The sequence below is a fragment of the Notamacropus eugenii genome, chromosome 4, assembly GCF_028372415.1.
Source record: "Notamacropus eugenii isolate mMacEug1 chromosome 4, mMacEug1.pri_v2, whole genome shotgun sequence".
NCBI lineage: Eukaryota > Metazoa > Chordata > Mammalia > Diprotodontia > Macropodidae > Notamacropus > Notamacropus eugenii.
In genome coordinates this window covers 429,695,891-429,713,001 of record NC_092875.1, presented here as the reverse complement: position 1 = coordinate 429,713,001, position 17,111 = coordinate 429,695,891, and the positions used below count along the sequence as shown (strand labels likewise).

Below are 17,111 nucleotides of genomic sequence, written 5' to 3'. Positions count from 1 at the left end.
CAATTTTTCGATAAAAGAATCTTCTCTTAGTTCTGGAACAGGTTTTCTTACCCTGGGGATCTATGAATGTTTGTGGATAGATTTCAGGGGATGTGGGATGTTGAATTGTGAAAAAAAATGATTTCAACACAAAATGACGTCAATACAAAAATTTTTTCAATACAATTAGTTTCCTTTGTAATCGTGTGCATTTTATGCATTTAAAAACATCTAAGTTATTCATAGGCTTCACTAGCCTGCTAAAGGCAATCATGACACAAAAATGTCAAGAAACCCCCTCGAGTAGAGACTCTATGAAAGAAGTGACCATGTTTACACTTTTTTTGTTTCTGAACCTCTGGATGTACATGGAATGGATTCTTTCATGGAAGGCTTTTTTGTTGGGGAAAGGGAGCCCTTCCTTATGGAGGGACTGCATATGTTCCTGAATAAAATGGAGATCAACCAGCAAGGGAATGATGTTTTTTGACTGTTCAACAGCTTGGGTAGGAAGACAGTTTTCTCTACATTGTGTTTCCTGTTGTTTGAAATAAAGTCTGTCCAGTATTTAATATATTATTAACTTGAATACTTGCATGAGAACTGAGGATCCTTTGACCATTTTTGTAGAGACTTAGACACAAACTAAGTTGGTGTTCACAAGGTAAACCATAGGTGGGGCAAGGGCCAAAGAGTATGATTTTTGAAAAGCCTTCCATGATAGAATCCATTCTATGCATATCCAAAGATTCAGAAACAAAAGCACTTCTGTGAAGTTGAAAGCAACGTAATAAAGACCATACACTAAAAATCATTTACTGTACTCACAAGATAGCATCTTAGGCCTAAGTCACACCTTATTTCTTGTTGTTTTAGACATAATTCAATAACTTTGGCAGTTTGGTTTACAAGTCCATAATACAACAGAAGACATAGAAAGTGAAGACCATTTGAGAGTAGCGACAAATAGATTGCTATAACCTAAATGGCCCCTGAGGGTTTCACTATATTACATTATAAGAAATACCTGATTAATGATTTTAAGTCATAAGAAGTTGAATTCTATTGAAGAAGGCAGAGATGTCTTCTTTGAGAGATTTTCATCAAGCACCTACAATGCATTACTCTGCTTTTATGGAACCTGGGATTACACTAGGATAGGGAACATGAAGGAGACGAAGCTCTCTCTACCACAACAGATCAGGCAGCTGCTCTGCATCATCAGAGAGAGGTGCCTGGAGCTCTGAGAGGTTAAGTCTTTGCCCAGGATCCCCTTGCCAGTATGTGTCAGAGGCAGGACTTGAGCCTATGTCTTCCTGACTCTCTCTACTATCATCTACTGCCTCTGTACTATTAGTGTAATTGCTTCATAAATGTTTTGTTGAGTCGATGGATGAAAATTATGAAAAATAAATCAAATTTTGGGATTTGGACAAAGTTTTGGAAAATTCTGTGGATTAACTATTCTACCCTTCCCCCCCTGGGTCTCCTCACATCCCTCAATGTCAGTTAAAGGTTACATTCCTGAATTTTACTTACCTCTGATTGTGCTCTGGCTTCTCGAATCAGGGTCAAGATATCAGATTTTGACCCCACCGATGACAAAACAGACTGTAATTTTTGCTGGTCCAGGGATGAGATTGAAAGTTGATTCAAACTAAGAGGTAAGAACAGACTTAAAGATGGGACACTGAACAAAATATCCACTCTCATTTTATTTAGATGCATTTCCCATCTTAGAAAGTGGTTTTTTCCCATTTTCATATATACCACAAAGCAGAGAAAGGGGTCCTGTCTACCCTAACAGCACAATGCCAAAGGATTATTCTGAACTGCTTGGAGATGGATTGTCTCTCATGACACCAGTCTTAAAACTCAGCTACTTAGGGCTTCACCGTTACCATAGTATTAAAGTTTTTCAGAGTGCTAGAAATGTTCTCTTTTTTAAAAATACACTTTATTGAATCTTTTATCTTTTGATTATCTGTTTCTCATTGGAATCCTCTTTACTTTCTCTCCAGTCTGCCCTCATAAAAAGAGGATCTTTTTTTAAAAAAGAGCTTAAGTAAAACATCAGAAAAAGCGCCCGATGTCCTATGCAGAATTTCGTATCCGTGTTCTCGCACCTCAGCAAAGCAGGGGGAGCTGCCTTCCCACCTCTCTTGTTTAGCACCAGCCCAGGCCATTAACAGTTTGCAGCATTTTTTGTTATGTTGCTGCTGCTTACGCCGTTGCAGTTACTGCGTATATACTGTTTTTTTCCTAGTTCTGCTTACTTTCATGCTTTTCTGCGTTAATCATATTCACTGCTTCCTATGGGAAGGTAATATTCTCTAACATTTAGGTACCACAATATGTCTGGAGTCATTCCTCCATCTACTTTGTTTCCAGCTATTTGTTACTGAAAAAATTGATTGTGTAAATATTTTGGTGTGTATGGGGACTCTTTATTTTGTCAACCGATTTCCTTGAGGTATATGTCCAGGAGTAGAATCTCTGGGTCAGTGGGTATGGGACACTATAGCCACTTCCTTCATATAACTCCAAAATGCTTTCTAGAATGGCTGGATCAAATCACTGGTTGTCTTTTTACAACCCTCCAAAATTGACTCTTCCTCTCTTCCATCATCTTCGACATTTTTTGGGAGCTTTATTTTATATGCTTGTTGATAGTTTGAATTTCTTCTTTTGAAAACATGTCTAAAATATATAAAGAACTGAGTCAAATTTACAAGAATACAAGAACATTTCGCAATTGATAAATGATCAAAGGATATGAACAGGCAGTTTACAGATGAAAAAAATTAGTCATATGAAAAAATGCTCTAAATCACTATTGATTAGAGAAGTGCAAATCAAAAGAACTCTGAAGTACCGCATCACACCTATCATACTGGCTAACATGACAAAACAGGAAAATGATAAATGTTAGAGATGTGGGAAAATCGGAACACTAATGCATTGTTCGTGGAGTTGTGAACTGATCCAACCATTCTGGAGAGTAATTTGGAAGTATGCTCAAAGCTGTAAAAATGTGCATACCCGTTGACTCAGCAATACCACTTCTAGGGTTGTATGCCAAAGAGATCATACAAATGGGAAAAGGATTCACATGTACAAAAATGTTTATAGCAGCTTTTTGTGGTGGCAAAGAATTAGATATTGAGGGGATGGCCAACAATTGGCTGAACAAGTTGTGGTATATAAATGTAATAGAATGTTATCATGCTACAAGAAATAATGAGCAGGTGACTTGAGGAGAACCTGGAAAGACTTACATGAACTGATGCTTAGTGAACCAGGAGAATGTTATACACAGTAACAACAATAACATGTGATGACTAACCTGGATAGACTTAGCTCTTCTTAGCAATGCAAGGATCCAAGACAACGCCAAAGGACTCATGATGGAAAATGTTGTCCACATCCAGAAAAAAAGAAATTTGGAGTCTGGATGCAGATTGAAGCGTATCATTTGTTCTCTTTTTTCTTTTTTTTATAGTTCTTTTTTACCACATGACTAATATGAAAATAGGTTTGATATGAATGAAAACTGTTCATATCCTTTGACTTCATATGAGAAAATGGCTTTTGTTCTTATATGTTTCAATTAGTTGGCTATACATCTGGGATATCAGACCCTCATCAGACAGAATTTTTTTCTCTAATATACTAATTCCCTTTTTATCCTCTTTGCATTAATTTTGTTCATGCAAAAACTTTTCAATTTCATATGATCAAAATTATTTATCTTTTATCATCACCTCCTTTGGTTAGGAATTCACTCTTTTGCTATACATGTGACAAATAGATGATTTGGTTAATGCCTAGTCTTTTTGTAGTGTTTTTTCCTATTCAGAGCATGTATATATTTGGAATTTATTGTGGCATAACCTGTAAGGTGTTAGTTCATTTCCAATTGTTGCCAGACTGTTTTCTGGTTTTGTAGTAATTTGTGTTAAAGAGGAAGTGCTTTCCTAGGTATTTTATATTTGAGGTTTTATTGAACGAAATTATTTCTAATAATTCCTTGTTTAATCAGTTTCACTAATGTATCATCTTTTCTATTTTTAACCAGAACCAAATAGTTTTGAGGGTTATTGCTTTAGAATATAATTTGAGCTTTGGAAATGCTATTTCCCCTTCATTCCTAGCTTTTTCATTATTTCTGGATCTTTGTTCTTCCAAATGAATTCTGTTACTGTTTTGTCCAGTTTTGTAAAGTTTTCCTGTGGTAATTTAGAATAGCACTAATTCTATAAACTATTTTCAGTAGCGTCATCATCTTTATTATATTGGCACAGAGCAGCCAGGAGCATGGAATCTCTCTAGTAGTGTTTTGTAATTGTACCTATAAAAGTGTTGAGTGAGCTTTGATAGAACAAATCCCCAAGTACCTTCATACGTTTTGTAGTTATTTTGAACAGGACTTCCTTTTTATTATTCCCTCCTGGATTCTGTTATTGCTATACAGAATGCTCTTGATTTTTTGTACATTTATTTTCTTAACCTACAACTAGGCTATTCTGTGTAATCCAACATAGGAATAGGGATACGGACAAGAACTGTGATTTTATTTCAATAGGGAGCCTCTCAGTGAGGAAATATCCCCCTGCCAAGGCAGGTCCTCATCTATTCTGTGATTACTTATTCTGTGGGCTAGAATGCTAAGAGTTTAGGTGACTGGCCCAGGATCACACCCGGCGTCAGTAGGAGAACTTGGACCCAGGTGTTCCAGGCTATGAAACGGAATTCCATTCAGTACATTATAGCATCAGCAAAGGGGGACATTTTTATGCCTTTATTTTTCTTGCCTCTCTAGCATTTTTGGAACTGTGTGAAACAAGAGTATGGAAAGGAGGAAGGCCTTTGTTCAAATCAGTCTTCATCTTTTAGTTGTAAAGGACGTCAGGGGCCACCTAGCCTTTAACCTGTACCTGAACAAGAGTTCCCTGTAAAACATCCCTGACATAAACTTATCATCTAGTATTCATCTGAAAACCTACAGCAACAAGGAATTCACTCCCCCCGCCCCCAACCCCGGCAGCTCCTTTCCTACATGGCTAATACTGAGGAATTTCCCTTCCTCTCTCTCAGAAACGATCTTCCACTACTTCCAGCTCTGCTCTGTAGGCTTACTAATTTTCCACTTAAGTGGCATCAGTTCCCCTTTCTTTTCACATTCTGTCCTCTACCCAAAAATGTCCTTTTTTAGGGTGAAAGTTGACAATTAATTCAGTCTTAAAAAGCAACTTTTTAGCAAAAGGTCTCAATTCAAGTCATGTCAACAGGCATTTTTTTTCTTGGTGCTAGGTACCACGGTAAGTTCTGAGAATACATAAGCATTTCTGCAGATTTTTTTCCAAGTTACTTTTAAAATAAAGAAAAAAGGGCATCAATAAACAAGACTGATTTTTGTTTTTGTTTCAGTCATGTCTGACTCTTTGTGACCATTTGGGGTTTTCTTGGCAAATATACTAAAGTGTTTTGCCATTTCTTCTCCAGATCATTTTAAAGATGATGAAACTGAGGCAAACAAGGGTTAAATGGCTTCTCCAGGGTCACACTATAAACAAGTGTCTGTAGTCACACTTGAACTCAGGTCTTCCTGACTCCAGGCCTGACCCTGTTATCTACTGTGCCATCTAGCTTATGCATTTTTTTAAGGGAAAAGAAAGGAAACCTACTTACCCTATGGACCAGCTCCTTCCAAAGCATCTCCTATCCACTGAATTTTCCTGGATTGTTATATCTTCATCAGAGGCTGAAGCAGGAGTCCCAGAACCACTAGTCCAAGGACTGTTTCCCCTAGAACACAACCCATCCCCACTCTGACCTTTTGCCAAATGTGAAAGGGATGGTGATTCATTGAGGTTTGAGGGGCTTTCATTCGCAAGGCCAAGAGACCTTCTGGGAGTAATTTCTATCTCAGTTTTAAAGTGGCCAGCTACAGGCTCCACTGAATAGTCCTCATCACATAGTTTGTCAAGGTCGGGCATACTCAAAGCCCTTAGCTCTCTAAGTTTAGAGCGGGATAAAGGGCATGATCGAACTTGACCTCCCGCTGCCCTGTTTCTCCTGATGTGAGAAGCTGTGGTCACTGTTGGATTATAACTCGCTGGAGGGTCATGTAACTTCTTTTGCTCCAAACCAGGGCTCTCTCTTCTGCCTTCTACTGGACTTGGTGGAGAAACCAGGAGAGACATAGTTGATGGTGATTTGTTTAGCTGGGGGACCAATGAAATGGTTTCATTTTGGTTTTCACCACATGAGCTCAAGCTTCGTCGTAAGGACCTCATGGTGTCACTTGAATTGCTGGGAATCCCTGAAGATATAGTACCTGATGATCTCCTCCCAATAGGAGGTTTGGAGTTCATGGATACTGCTGGAGGGAAATCAATGGACTTGACTACAGGCCTGTCAAAACTGGCAAGATTCTCAAAAGATTTGATCCTCTGTTTCACAGAAAAAGATGAGGTAGGTTCATGGGGCCAGTTTAGCTCATAGTAGTAATGCCTCCTGGTGGATTTTATTCTATCTGTGAAAAGGCAGTTTGTATCTGGGACACCAATGGCACTAGCACCTCCCTGGTCTGTTTTTGGGGTGCTTTGGGAAGTCTCTGACAATTGCTTTCCTCCTTGTATACCCTGTCCATTAACTAGGCCAAGAAGGCCACCTCTGAATATTCTTGTCTCAGGGACACATTTCTCATCTGCTGCAGAATTCTGGTTGTCTTGAAGAGAGCATCCTGCAGATTGGACAGAGTGGCTTTCGCCTCCAAAGTGGCTTGCAAGTTGGGCTGGCATGGAATAAGTCCTTGTAACTGGTCTTGGGGTATAGGGACCGTCATTCAAAGTGATGACATTTTTTGAGTTCCCCGGAGGTTCAGACATTGGGTTCATTATCTTCTGGTTATAAGCTATCTTTTCTGCAGGCTGAGTTGGGGAAGGGCACATAGGCAAGAAGAAGGAGGAAGAAGAAGACAGTCTTACCTCGATGAAACTTCTTTGGATTTCTTGTCCTTCAGGGGGATCTTCCTGAATGGAGTGAGAAATCAGAGAAGGTGGGTGACTTGGGGACAGCTCCACTCTTCTGTGGCAGAGCTTGCTTTCACCTCTTTTGTGACCACTTTCTTGGGCAGAGAGCCCTCCCTGGTCACTTTCAGCTAACTTGTCACCACCTGAGTTTTTGGGATTTCTTTCAGAAGAAATGGCAATTATTTTTACCTGGTTCATTCTGTCTCGTGAATCACCAGCAGTTGCCTTGCTCCCCTTTTCACCAAGCCCAGTGGGGACAGCTGAGACCATTGTTGCTTCTTTGGGGTTGGAAAGGCCAAATTCGTTTTGCCCAAGGTGTCTATTTTCATTTGTGTTCCGAGTCACGGGGATGGTTTCATCTGACACTGGTGAACTCACCGGCCCAGACACAGTCAAGGCTAATTTACTCTCTTGTCCACGTGTAGGAGATCTGGGAGCCACCGGACAACTTTTGTCTGGTTCTGCATGGACAGCAATGCAGCGAGAGCCCAACACTCTCTTTGAAAGGGTTTTGGGAGAGGTTTGAGGTGAAGGAAAGGCTTTTCTCTGCTCACTCCCACTGACCTTGGCAGCTTGAACAGCACTGGAAGCCTCTGGGCTGGCTCTGTTCTTACTCTTGATGTTGAGGCCTTTCAGCTTTGGCCCTGACCTAGGTTTGTGATTGTTACTGAGAAGTGTTTCCATAAAACTTTTGGGTGTTGGCCCCTTTGTTTCAGGATTTGGTTTTGGTTGAGATGAAGTACTGTGCAGAGTAGTGACCCCCTTAGCATGGCTTGTGCTGGGAATCAGAGTTTTAGTGCTGGAACTTTTTGTTGTGGCTACACTCTGCTCCTTTCCATTTCTGCTTTGTGTACTATGATTAATTTTACTTGGATCTTTGGACTGGGCCAGAAGAGAACTCCTACCCATTTTTTCTGATCCTTGTTGCAAGTCCCCCAAGTGCTGACTTTCAGAGATATGAAGGCTGGTCAAATCACATTCTTCATTATTAGATGAGCCTGGATTTAAAGAGAACTGAGCACGTCTGTGACTATCAATTACCTTCATGGCTGCTTCTTGCTTTTTGCACTGGGATTTGTTGTCTAGCAAGCTGTGCTCTAGGCCATTGACCAATCTGGGGCTGACACAGGGGACTGGGGGCTTGTGTACAAGGCCACTGTCTATGGAAGATTCACAGCTTTCTGAAGCTTTGGCAATTCTGGCTTCTTGCATTTTCCCCTCTGTGTGTAAAGCTCTGCATCCCGGTAGAATACTTCTATCTGAATATGTTGAGCTCTCCCAAGAGCCCTTATCCAAATGGGAAGAAGGAAGGGAGTCCAAAGGAGCTGTTCTGCCTATATTTGCCTGCTGGTAAGAGTTGGGGATTATAGGTTTTTCTGGGCCAAAGGAAGGTGTTGCACCCAGAGTTGTCTGTACATTACCCATAACAGTACTTTCTAATGGTGGAACTTTGGGTACTGCTGGGTGAGGTGCATCCCAGGAATGTGTATTCACAGCCAGGCTGGGTCGCTGCTCCACTTGAGAGGGTGGCTTTGCATTAGTATTCATGCAACAAATTTCAATTTGCTCCTCATCTGACTCTATGGCATTTTGTGTCTGAGAAGAGAAAGAAGCTGGACGGGATGGCCTGCTGTCCCTGACGGGAGTGGGTGAGGCTTCTGTAAGAGACTCCGGGTCTGAATGTGAATCCTCAGCAGCTCCATACATGGACTTTGGTGATGACTCAATGGCGTCAGCTTCCCCACGGCCAAGGGAGGACAAGCTGTCTTCATGTAAGCTGCTAAAATTCCTGGAATAGCTACTCAAACAGTTTTTATTCACAGTAAAATGCTTGCCTGGATTAATTGAATCCAAAACTGAAAAGCGAGAGGTCCACTGAGGCTGAGGAGCTGAAGGTGAAGGCCCACAGTTCACCCTTTGAGATGAGTCTTGTTTAACTGGGCTCTGCTCCACCTGTTGACAGCTCCTGCTTCTTGCCCAAGGGTGTCTCTGAGAACCTCCCTCACCACAAAGGGCATCTGCTTTTGGAGGACACTCAGATCTTCCTTCACAGGCATTTAACTCACTGATGATGCTGTCAATGTCAGTCACCGGCATGCTCTCAGAACCTCCGACTCTTAATCCACTACCTATTTGTACTTCTTTGGTACCACCAGGAGATGGCAATATGGAACCAGATTGCATACTTCCCTCTGTTTCACAGGCTGGAGCTCCTTTGGAGTGGGTTTCTCCTGTGGTGGCCAAAGTCCCGCTGGGGTCAGGATTAATCAGCTCCTTGTCCTCTGGTGATTCAAGGTGCTCCTGTGAGCTCTCCACAGCTGTTCAGAGAAATAAAAGGGGGAAAAAAGGTGGGGTGAGAGGAGGGCTCTGGAAGTAAACTAAGGTCAACAATGAAATAGTTGGGAAAACAGTGATCTCCCTGTAAGTTCTAAAATTCCCCCAAAGAAGTGAAATGGAAAATTAATCCTAGTTTTGGGGAATACAGCTACAGCAAGTTTTGGAGTGTCTTCTCTGTCCTTTGCCTAACAGTGTCAATTTAAAAGAAAAACCCCAACAGAAATAGACATGGCCCTCTAAGGATCATAAAGTGCCCTGCATATATTACCTCATTTTAGTCTCACAAACTCTATGGAGTAGGTATCAAAAGTATTTTCCCATTTCACAGAAGAGGAAACTGAAATCCAAAGAGGTTAAATGATTTGCTCCTAGTCACCTTGCTAGGATTTGAAGCACACAACCAGCTCTTCTGATTTCAAAGCCAGGAGTCCTCTCACTGCAGGATACTACTTTCTCCAATGTCACCATGTTTCAAAAGTCCTAAAAGCTACTTGGTAGCAGTGGGCAGAGGTTCTGCTTTGTTTCTGGTTACTTCCTTTCCTCTGATGCTTTTTAAGAAAATGGAAATAACAAATGGAAATAGGTCTGAGGGTATGCCTACTGAAACCTTTCTCAGCTCTTGGATCAGCAAGTGATTAGAACTCTCTCCAAGACCCCGATGCACCTCCCTCACAGCTGTCTCTCCTCAACTCGTCCTTCCACTAGTACCTATCAGTGTTTAGCTTTAACTGCAAGGGACCAACCTGAAATGTGGAACTAATGCAGCCTCTGTGTCACTGATAAGTGTTTTCAAAATAGTTGGGACAAGACTAACTTGCAGGAGAAAATGTCAAATAACATTTTTTAAATGACATAGTTGAGTACCAAATCTCTTGGTACACACTGTGGGAAAAATTCAGAGAAAGCTGGAGCAGTCAATATCTGCTCAATGGGGCATTTCAAATCAAGGCTGAATGGCCACTGGTGAAGGACACTGTAGAAGGACTCTTCAGTCACCTACCATATGCATTAGATGGCCTTGGATCCTCCATCCCAACTCTGAGACTCTATGGCAGTGGAAAGTAAAGAAGATAGTAGGTTTATGCCCTGAACAACAGGCAGACTAAAGAGTGTGAGAGAGGACATTCCAGGATTTCGGAGGGAGAGGCACTATATCTTGCCACTGGACCTAGATGACTCAAGAGAAGAGAGTGAGGCTGGCAACTTTGCAAAGCCCTGCCTCACTTCAATCAATTCACTTCCAAGTCATGACATCACCTTCCTGATGTCACTGATCCTCTTCGAGAGCAAAGGGCAAAAAATCATCTCTAAGTAGTTGTAGATAGCCCAGCGGGGACCCAGCTGGACAGTTCCAGATGTTCAATGTTTCTCTTTCCTTCTACCCTCTGCAACTCATCATTCTGTCCACAAAGGGAATCATATCTTTACTTCTGCTCTGCCCAAAGGAACATAAAGTTTGATTTTGTTTCTTCCCTACTTATTTATTCTATCATTAAAAAAAACTAGGACAAGTAACTCTTTTGCCCCACATAGCTTCATTTATGATTTCTTGAAGTACAACACTGGAAAACCAGGCTTTTGATTAAACTCAATGGGATTCAAATGAAGCTACTAGACCATGCCTTAAACCCAAATCACTCAGGCTCTTACTGATTGGCCAACAACAGGTCCCAGCCCAAGCCTCACTGGGTCATTCATTGTTTGGGTTTTGATGGCTCATAGTGAATTAGTAAATAGCACCTTTTTAGGTTTTGGCCAGAAACCCTGGGAGTCTTTCCCTCCCCTATTGAGTATCGTTCCAGTTTAAGCACATGTGCTGACAAAGCAAGCACAAAATATGAACATTTTCAAGACAGTAGGATTTCATGAGATTTAGAACTTGTTATTTTACAGAGAAAGGAGGCTTGAGGACATTAAGCCAAAGAGTCAAGCCCAAGTTTTCTGACTCCACATTCAGGCTCTTGGAATTGAACCACATCGTTGTCTTTTGACCCATTCAAAGGAACCTAGATTTAGAAGAGACTTTGAAGGTCATCTAGTCCAACTCCCTCATTTAGAGATGAGACCCAAAGAGTGAGGTGCTTGGCCAAGGTCACATAGCACACAGCAGAAATGCGATTCAGATCTAGGACCAGTGATGCTGTTCTAGAACTCCGTCACTTAATCTCTGTCTGTCTCAGGTTCCTCAAGTGTAAAATGGGAGTGATAATAACAGCCCCTACCTCTATGGGTTGTTATGAGAGTCAAACTGAAATAATATTTGGAAAACACTTAGCACAGAGCCTGGAATTTAGTAGGTACTTAATAAATGCATGTTCCCTTCCCAACCAGGAATACAATTAAAAATTAGAAATTGTTTTTAAAAGAAGGAGGGGAGAGCACACCCAAATAAAGGTTAAAATAAATCCATGGATTAACATATATCTTATCTTACTTATAGCAGAGCCCTCATGTCCTCACTCAAAATCAGCTTACAATTCTAAGACTGTTTATGTGGATTCCAGGCCCATAGGATAGCTGAAGGAGCGAAGCACACTGGGAGCAATGTGAGGCAAAGGGAAGGACAGACTACAAAAAGCAGACACAAGAACTCAGAAGTCATAGACATCAGGGGCCATCTATTATAGGGCCAAACAGCCTTACATATCTGGATGGCCCCAGGATGATATTCATAATGATGATTCTCAATCCAGAAAAGGTATATTTAGTTCTTTACCCTATGTTTTAAAAGGGGGCGGGGCCGAGAGGTATATCAAGACACAGGAATTTACCAGTAATTTTAAAAAATTTACATGAGAATTTTGTGGTTGACATTAAGAAAAACTAGTCATTAATAAAAACAAAATAGAAGGAATCATAAAGATTTCTATCCAAAAATGTTTAAATGTTAACAGAATAATTTGGTACTTAGTGGGCTAAAACCTCAGCTCAGAAAAACCTGGGAACTGCTCATTCCCTCAGGTTCTAGACAGCCAGCTCTTGAATCTGTTCACAGACTAGCAAAAATTTAACTCATATAGAATTGAGTTTAAAAAGAAAACAAAAAAACTTGAATTAGCCAAAGTGTTATCAGAAACCACATCTCTTTTTAATATATCATGGCTTGAACTTCAAAAAAGAATTATGAGAGGAATACATTTCCCCAGGGTAAACCCAATTTATCCTTTTAAGAACATTTTAAAATGAACACATTTGACAATAAAGCTAGCTGACAAAAAAGTTTACTGTAAATGCTCTTTATTTGGGGGCTGAGGTTAATTCATTGTCTAGACATTGGCAGTGAATTATTCTGAAGAAAGAAATAACACCCCTACTTATCTGGAAGTCAGATTTCTGGCAATCTCAACCACAAGAGATAAGAAGTAAGCAAGGGAGGCCACTGGACTGCTGTCACAAAGGCTGGCCACCAAAGTATCAGTGCTTTACTGGGACCCACATAGAAACCTGCAGGCTATTTTCCACACTTTCAATTAATACACAATTCTAATGAATGTGGTTATCTGAGTTTTTCTTGTTTCTGGGAGATTTGATGCAACAAATCAGAAAGAGAAGACACAGACTTAGAAGTGAAAATTGACAGCAACAGTAAAAAAAAAAAAAATTGCATGAGAGTACCATACAAGGAGTAGTAGTAATATCGCCTCTGAGATATGAAGAAAAGTTTTAATTATATTCAATACGCTTAATATAAGAAAGCAATGACTGAACAAGGTGTGGTTTATAATTATGATAGAATACTACTATGCTATAAAAAATGATGAGCTCAGTGATTTTAGAAAAAACATGGAAAGATGTACATGAAATAAAGTGAAATGAGCAAAGCCAAGTGAACAGTGTGTTCCATAATAGCAATATTGTTTTAAGAATGACTTTAACAAATAAGTTATTTTGTCTATTATAAAAATTCAAATTAATTCTAAAGGACATATGAAGAAAGACAATATATCTGTATCCCAAGAAAGAACTGATAAATAAAAGTATGTATACAGTAATTTTACACACATGTACCTATTTCTGTCCAATGGTAGCCATCTCTAGGGTGGTGGGAGGGGGGAGGGAAGAAAACATTTTAAAAAAAATTTACATGAGAATTTTGTTGCATATATGAAAGGAATAGCAGGTAGTACATAGTAGAGTTGCAATTTTATGTACAATCATCATTTTTATTGTACTAAGTTATGGAAATGCTTGTTTTATTCCATAAATTAAAAACAATACTTCTTTACTTATGTTATGCTATACAACTTTTTCTGATTTGTTTAGATCTTTTTGGTCTTGTTTCCCCAAATAGGAGTTGTGAGCTTTGTGAGGGTAGGAAGGAGACAGCGGTCAGAGAACCAGGGTTTGCATCTTGCTTCTGACACTTTCTACCTCTGTGACTCTGGGTAAGTTTCCTTAATCTCCATGAGATTCAATTTCAATTTTTTCACTTATAAAATGAAGATGTTGTACTAGAGGGGTCTCTGAGGTTCCTTCTGTCTCTAGATATAAGATTTCCATATGCCATGAATTCAATCTCTTTCTTTTTTTTATTATTGGAAACATGACAGAAATCAAGAGAAGTGGATATTGCCACTTGAAAAGGAGAACAGAAAAAGAGGACATATGAAACTTGAGTATGGGCAGTGTGGTTTTTTTTTTTTAAAGCACACACACATATGTGTGTGTGTGTGTGTGTACATGTGTAGACATATATTGTTTGCTTTCACACATCACTCGCTACAGTACTCTTGACACAATGGGTAACTGTGGCAGACTGAAAATTACCATACCCTATTTTAGATTAAAATTCCTCATGAATTGAGAAACTCTAGGTAATAAATAGTCTCTTATTTCAATAATTTTGAGCTGTTGGTTCAAAAAGGAACATGTTATTGCTATACCAACCCCTTCTTTACTTTTAAACAAATGAAACCATCTTACCAGGTGCTGGTCGCTGCACCACCAAGATCAAGGCCATGGGCAAGTTCTTTATAACATGGCAGGTCTCCTGGTAGGACAAGGAGTTGACTGGAGCACCATTGATAGAGACAATCTCATCTCCAACATTCAGCTGTCCTGTCGCTTCCTAGCAATTACAACCAGAAGTCACCTTAAATAGCTCTCAGAAAACAATCATTAGAACAAAGAACATGGATGGTATGCTGAAGTTAGACAAAATTACAATGCAATTGAGACTTTCAAATCAGTCAACCAAGACTTAATAGGAAGTGCTATATCAATGCTCATTCCTTTCTCTTTCCCCTCCCCAGTCAATCAGTAAGTATTTCTTAAGCCCCTTCTTTGTCCAAGGCACTGTGTCCAAGCGCTGGGGTAGATTCTCGTACTTAGACTGTATGTGTGGATTCCCAGCCGATGGGAAGACAGGTTAGTGGGCTTCCGCATTAGGACTATATAATGCTATAGTCCACTCTGCTCAGGTGCACTCCCTTGCAGACACCACCCGTGGTCTTGAAGGAAGTGCCCCTTCTCATAAGGTTGTAATAAATTCCTTTTTGTCTTCTACCTTGAGAAGCCTCTGAGTTTAATTTGAGTAAGGGTCGCTGCATCTCACACAGTTTGGGGGCTCGTCCGGAATTATTCCCCTTTGTGAAGGGTCTCCCAGACCATTAATGGGGCCCAGGTGCCAACAGAGGTTTTCTCGGAGGTCCTTGAAATTGGTTTGTGAGATCTGACTCCAATTGGGTAACTGCCTGAGAGAAGAACTCGAAAGGAGGCAAAAACGAAAATAAAGAGGAAGATAAAGACTAAGCAGATAAGACAGGGCTGGTTAATTCAGCCAGGAAAACCAGCCAGAATATCATTCACGTGAATTGTGTGCACAACCCAGGCCAGTAAGATCTTGTGAGCTTGAGCGGATAACTCAGGCAAGATCAAGTTAGCACCCCTGGGTGAGTGGTGGAGAAGGGATAGGCTGGAAATTCCACCACCCCCTTCAGACTTCATAGCAAGATCGAGTGAGCTCGATTGGAGTGAACCATGGAAAGGGGACTATTAAAGGTAGCTGGTGTCAAAAATTCATTTCTGGAGGACAGCCCCTTGGGGAATAGACTTAGCAATTGTGATGAATCTCCACAATACAAAGGAAAAGATAAGAATGAAATGATTAAGTATTATTAGTTTTGTATGGGCAGGGATCCTGCTTAACACCTGGCCATGTTTTGAATGTAAAAAAAGAAAGATAACGGAAAATGAACCTCAGGCAGTCTGCAGGGAAAAGTTGAGTTTTGATTTGATGAGATCTCAAGGATAAAATCTGTACTTTAGGTGTGAATTGGGTTAATGTATCTGATACCAGACAGTGTGTTTAAAATTGGAAGTTCACTTTGGAATTTCAGTGATTTCTTCTGGAGGCATTTACTCTCTCCAGATTCTGAAGGATGAAGACAAGGAGGGTGAGTATGGAGGTTCCTCGGGTACCTGCCTGGATTTTGAGCTAACCTAAGGAGAGCAGGTGGAATTTCAACTCTTTCTAGAACCTGAAATTCCCAAGGCAGAAAGATATGGATGAGACAGTAGTATCCATATGCATGCCTAAACTGTGTGCTCAGGGGAAGTTGCCTCCTCCCCCTCTCAGTCTGAGTTAATTGGGAAAGCTGGTTTTCTGGGCTTGGCAGGGGGTAGGGGAGCTGGAAGATGGCTTTTCAGTTCTTTGAGGATGTAGAATAAAAAGAAAAAAGAGAGGAGAACTAAAATGTTTATCACTAGTGATTAAAAATCCAGGTTTGATAAGATTTCCAGTTAAAATCTGTCTTGAAGGAATAACAAGCAGCATCTGAGAATGCTCTTCCTATCAGGATTAAGCAGAAAAAAGATATCGTTATTTGGCATTTATGATTGTAAAGGGTATAAGGATGGGTATATGTTAAATGCAACATTAATCTAATGCAATTGTTAGCAATTTTTAAATTTGGAGCTTGTTTTGTGTGTGTATATATATGTATATATATTTAGATAGATTGGGGTTTTAAAAAGGATGTGATAGAAATTTGATAATTTGAAACTTATGTTTGGTTATAAATAAGTAGTGAAAAGGCTGATGTTTGCTATATAATGGTAGAGTTAACTTTTGCTTTGTTTAAGCTAGAACAAGAATCTAGTGCAGACAGTTATAGTTAAGATGGGGAGGAACTGGATAATCTGAGTAATGGGACTGAGAAATTTGGAAAGATAGATAAGGGTTTTGATTGAAAATACGAAAGGCAGAAAAGAAGGTTTGAATAGTTCTGGATGAGTCAGTTTCAGATGTTTTCAGTAAGTAGTGAGGTGTGAGGAAGTATTTTAAGAAGAGAGAAAGAAAAATCACTTAACTTGATTTAATATATTAAGAGCTCAATCAAATTTGAGCTGACTCTATCTGATCAGGTGAAAGTGTACCCACATGATGACAAGGAGATGAATTACTGTGCAAAGTGATGTGGAGATGAATTCAGCTGAATGGGTAATGGCTTATTGAAAGTTTTAAGTAAATTTAAATAGTTTTAAATTTTAAGTAAATGTAAATGTTATTATATGTTAATAATATATTATTATAATAAGTGTTGTTATATGTATATGTTGATCTCATGAGGAAGGAGTCTGGGATGGCCCCAGGTGGTCTAGAGGTTCTAGGCATGGTCTTGATGGGACTGGCCAGTAACCTGGAGAATTGGATTGATAGGACATAGGGATATGCCTCTATGGGCCTCTCGAGAGCCAGTTCATGTGGGACAAGGTGAGGATTTCCAGGGCCCTTTTAGACAAATGGGACTAAAACTC

General features: G+C 40.0%; 1 protein-coding gene across 4 annotated transcripts in view; it reads right to left on the bottom strand.

Moving 5' to 3' along the window:
- Nucleotides 1–17,111, bottom strand: part of PDZD2 (PDZ domain containing 2) — a 466,470-nt gene that overhangs the window by 19,581 nt on the left and 429,778 nt on the right. For all 4 annotated transcript variants that reach the window (XM_072605912.1, XM_072605915.1, XM_072605914.1 and 1 more), the window contains 3 exons: nt 14,277–14,421; nt 5,671–9,334; nt 1,519–1,636 (listed from right to left, as the gene is read on the bottom strand). In XM_072605912.1, coding sequence (XP_072462013.1) covers nt 1,519–1,636; nt 5,671–9,334; nt 14,277–14,421 — 3,927 coding nt within the window. The remainder of the gene's footprint in view (nt 1–1,518; nt 1,637–5,670; nt 9,335–14,276; nt 14,422–17,111) is intronic.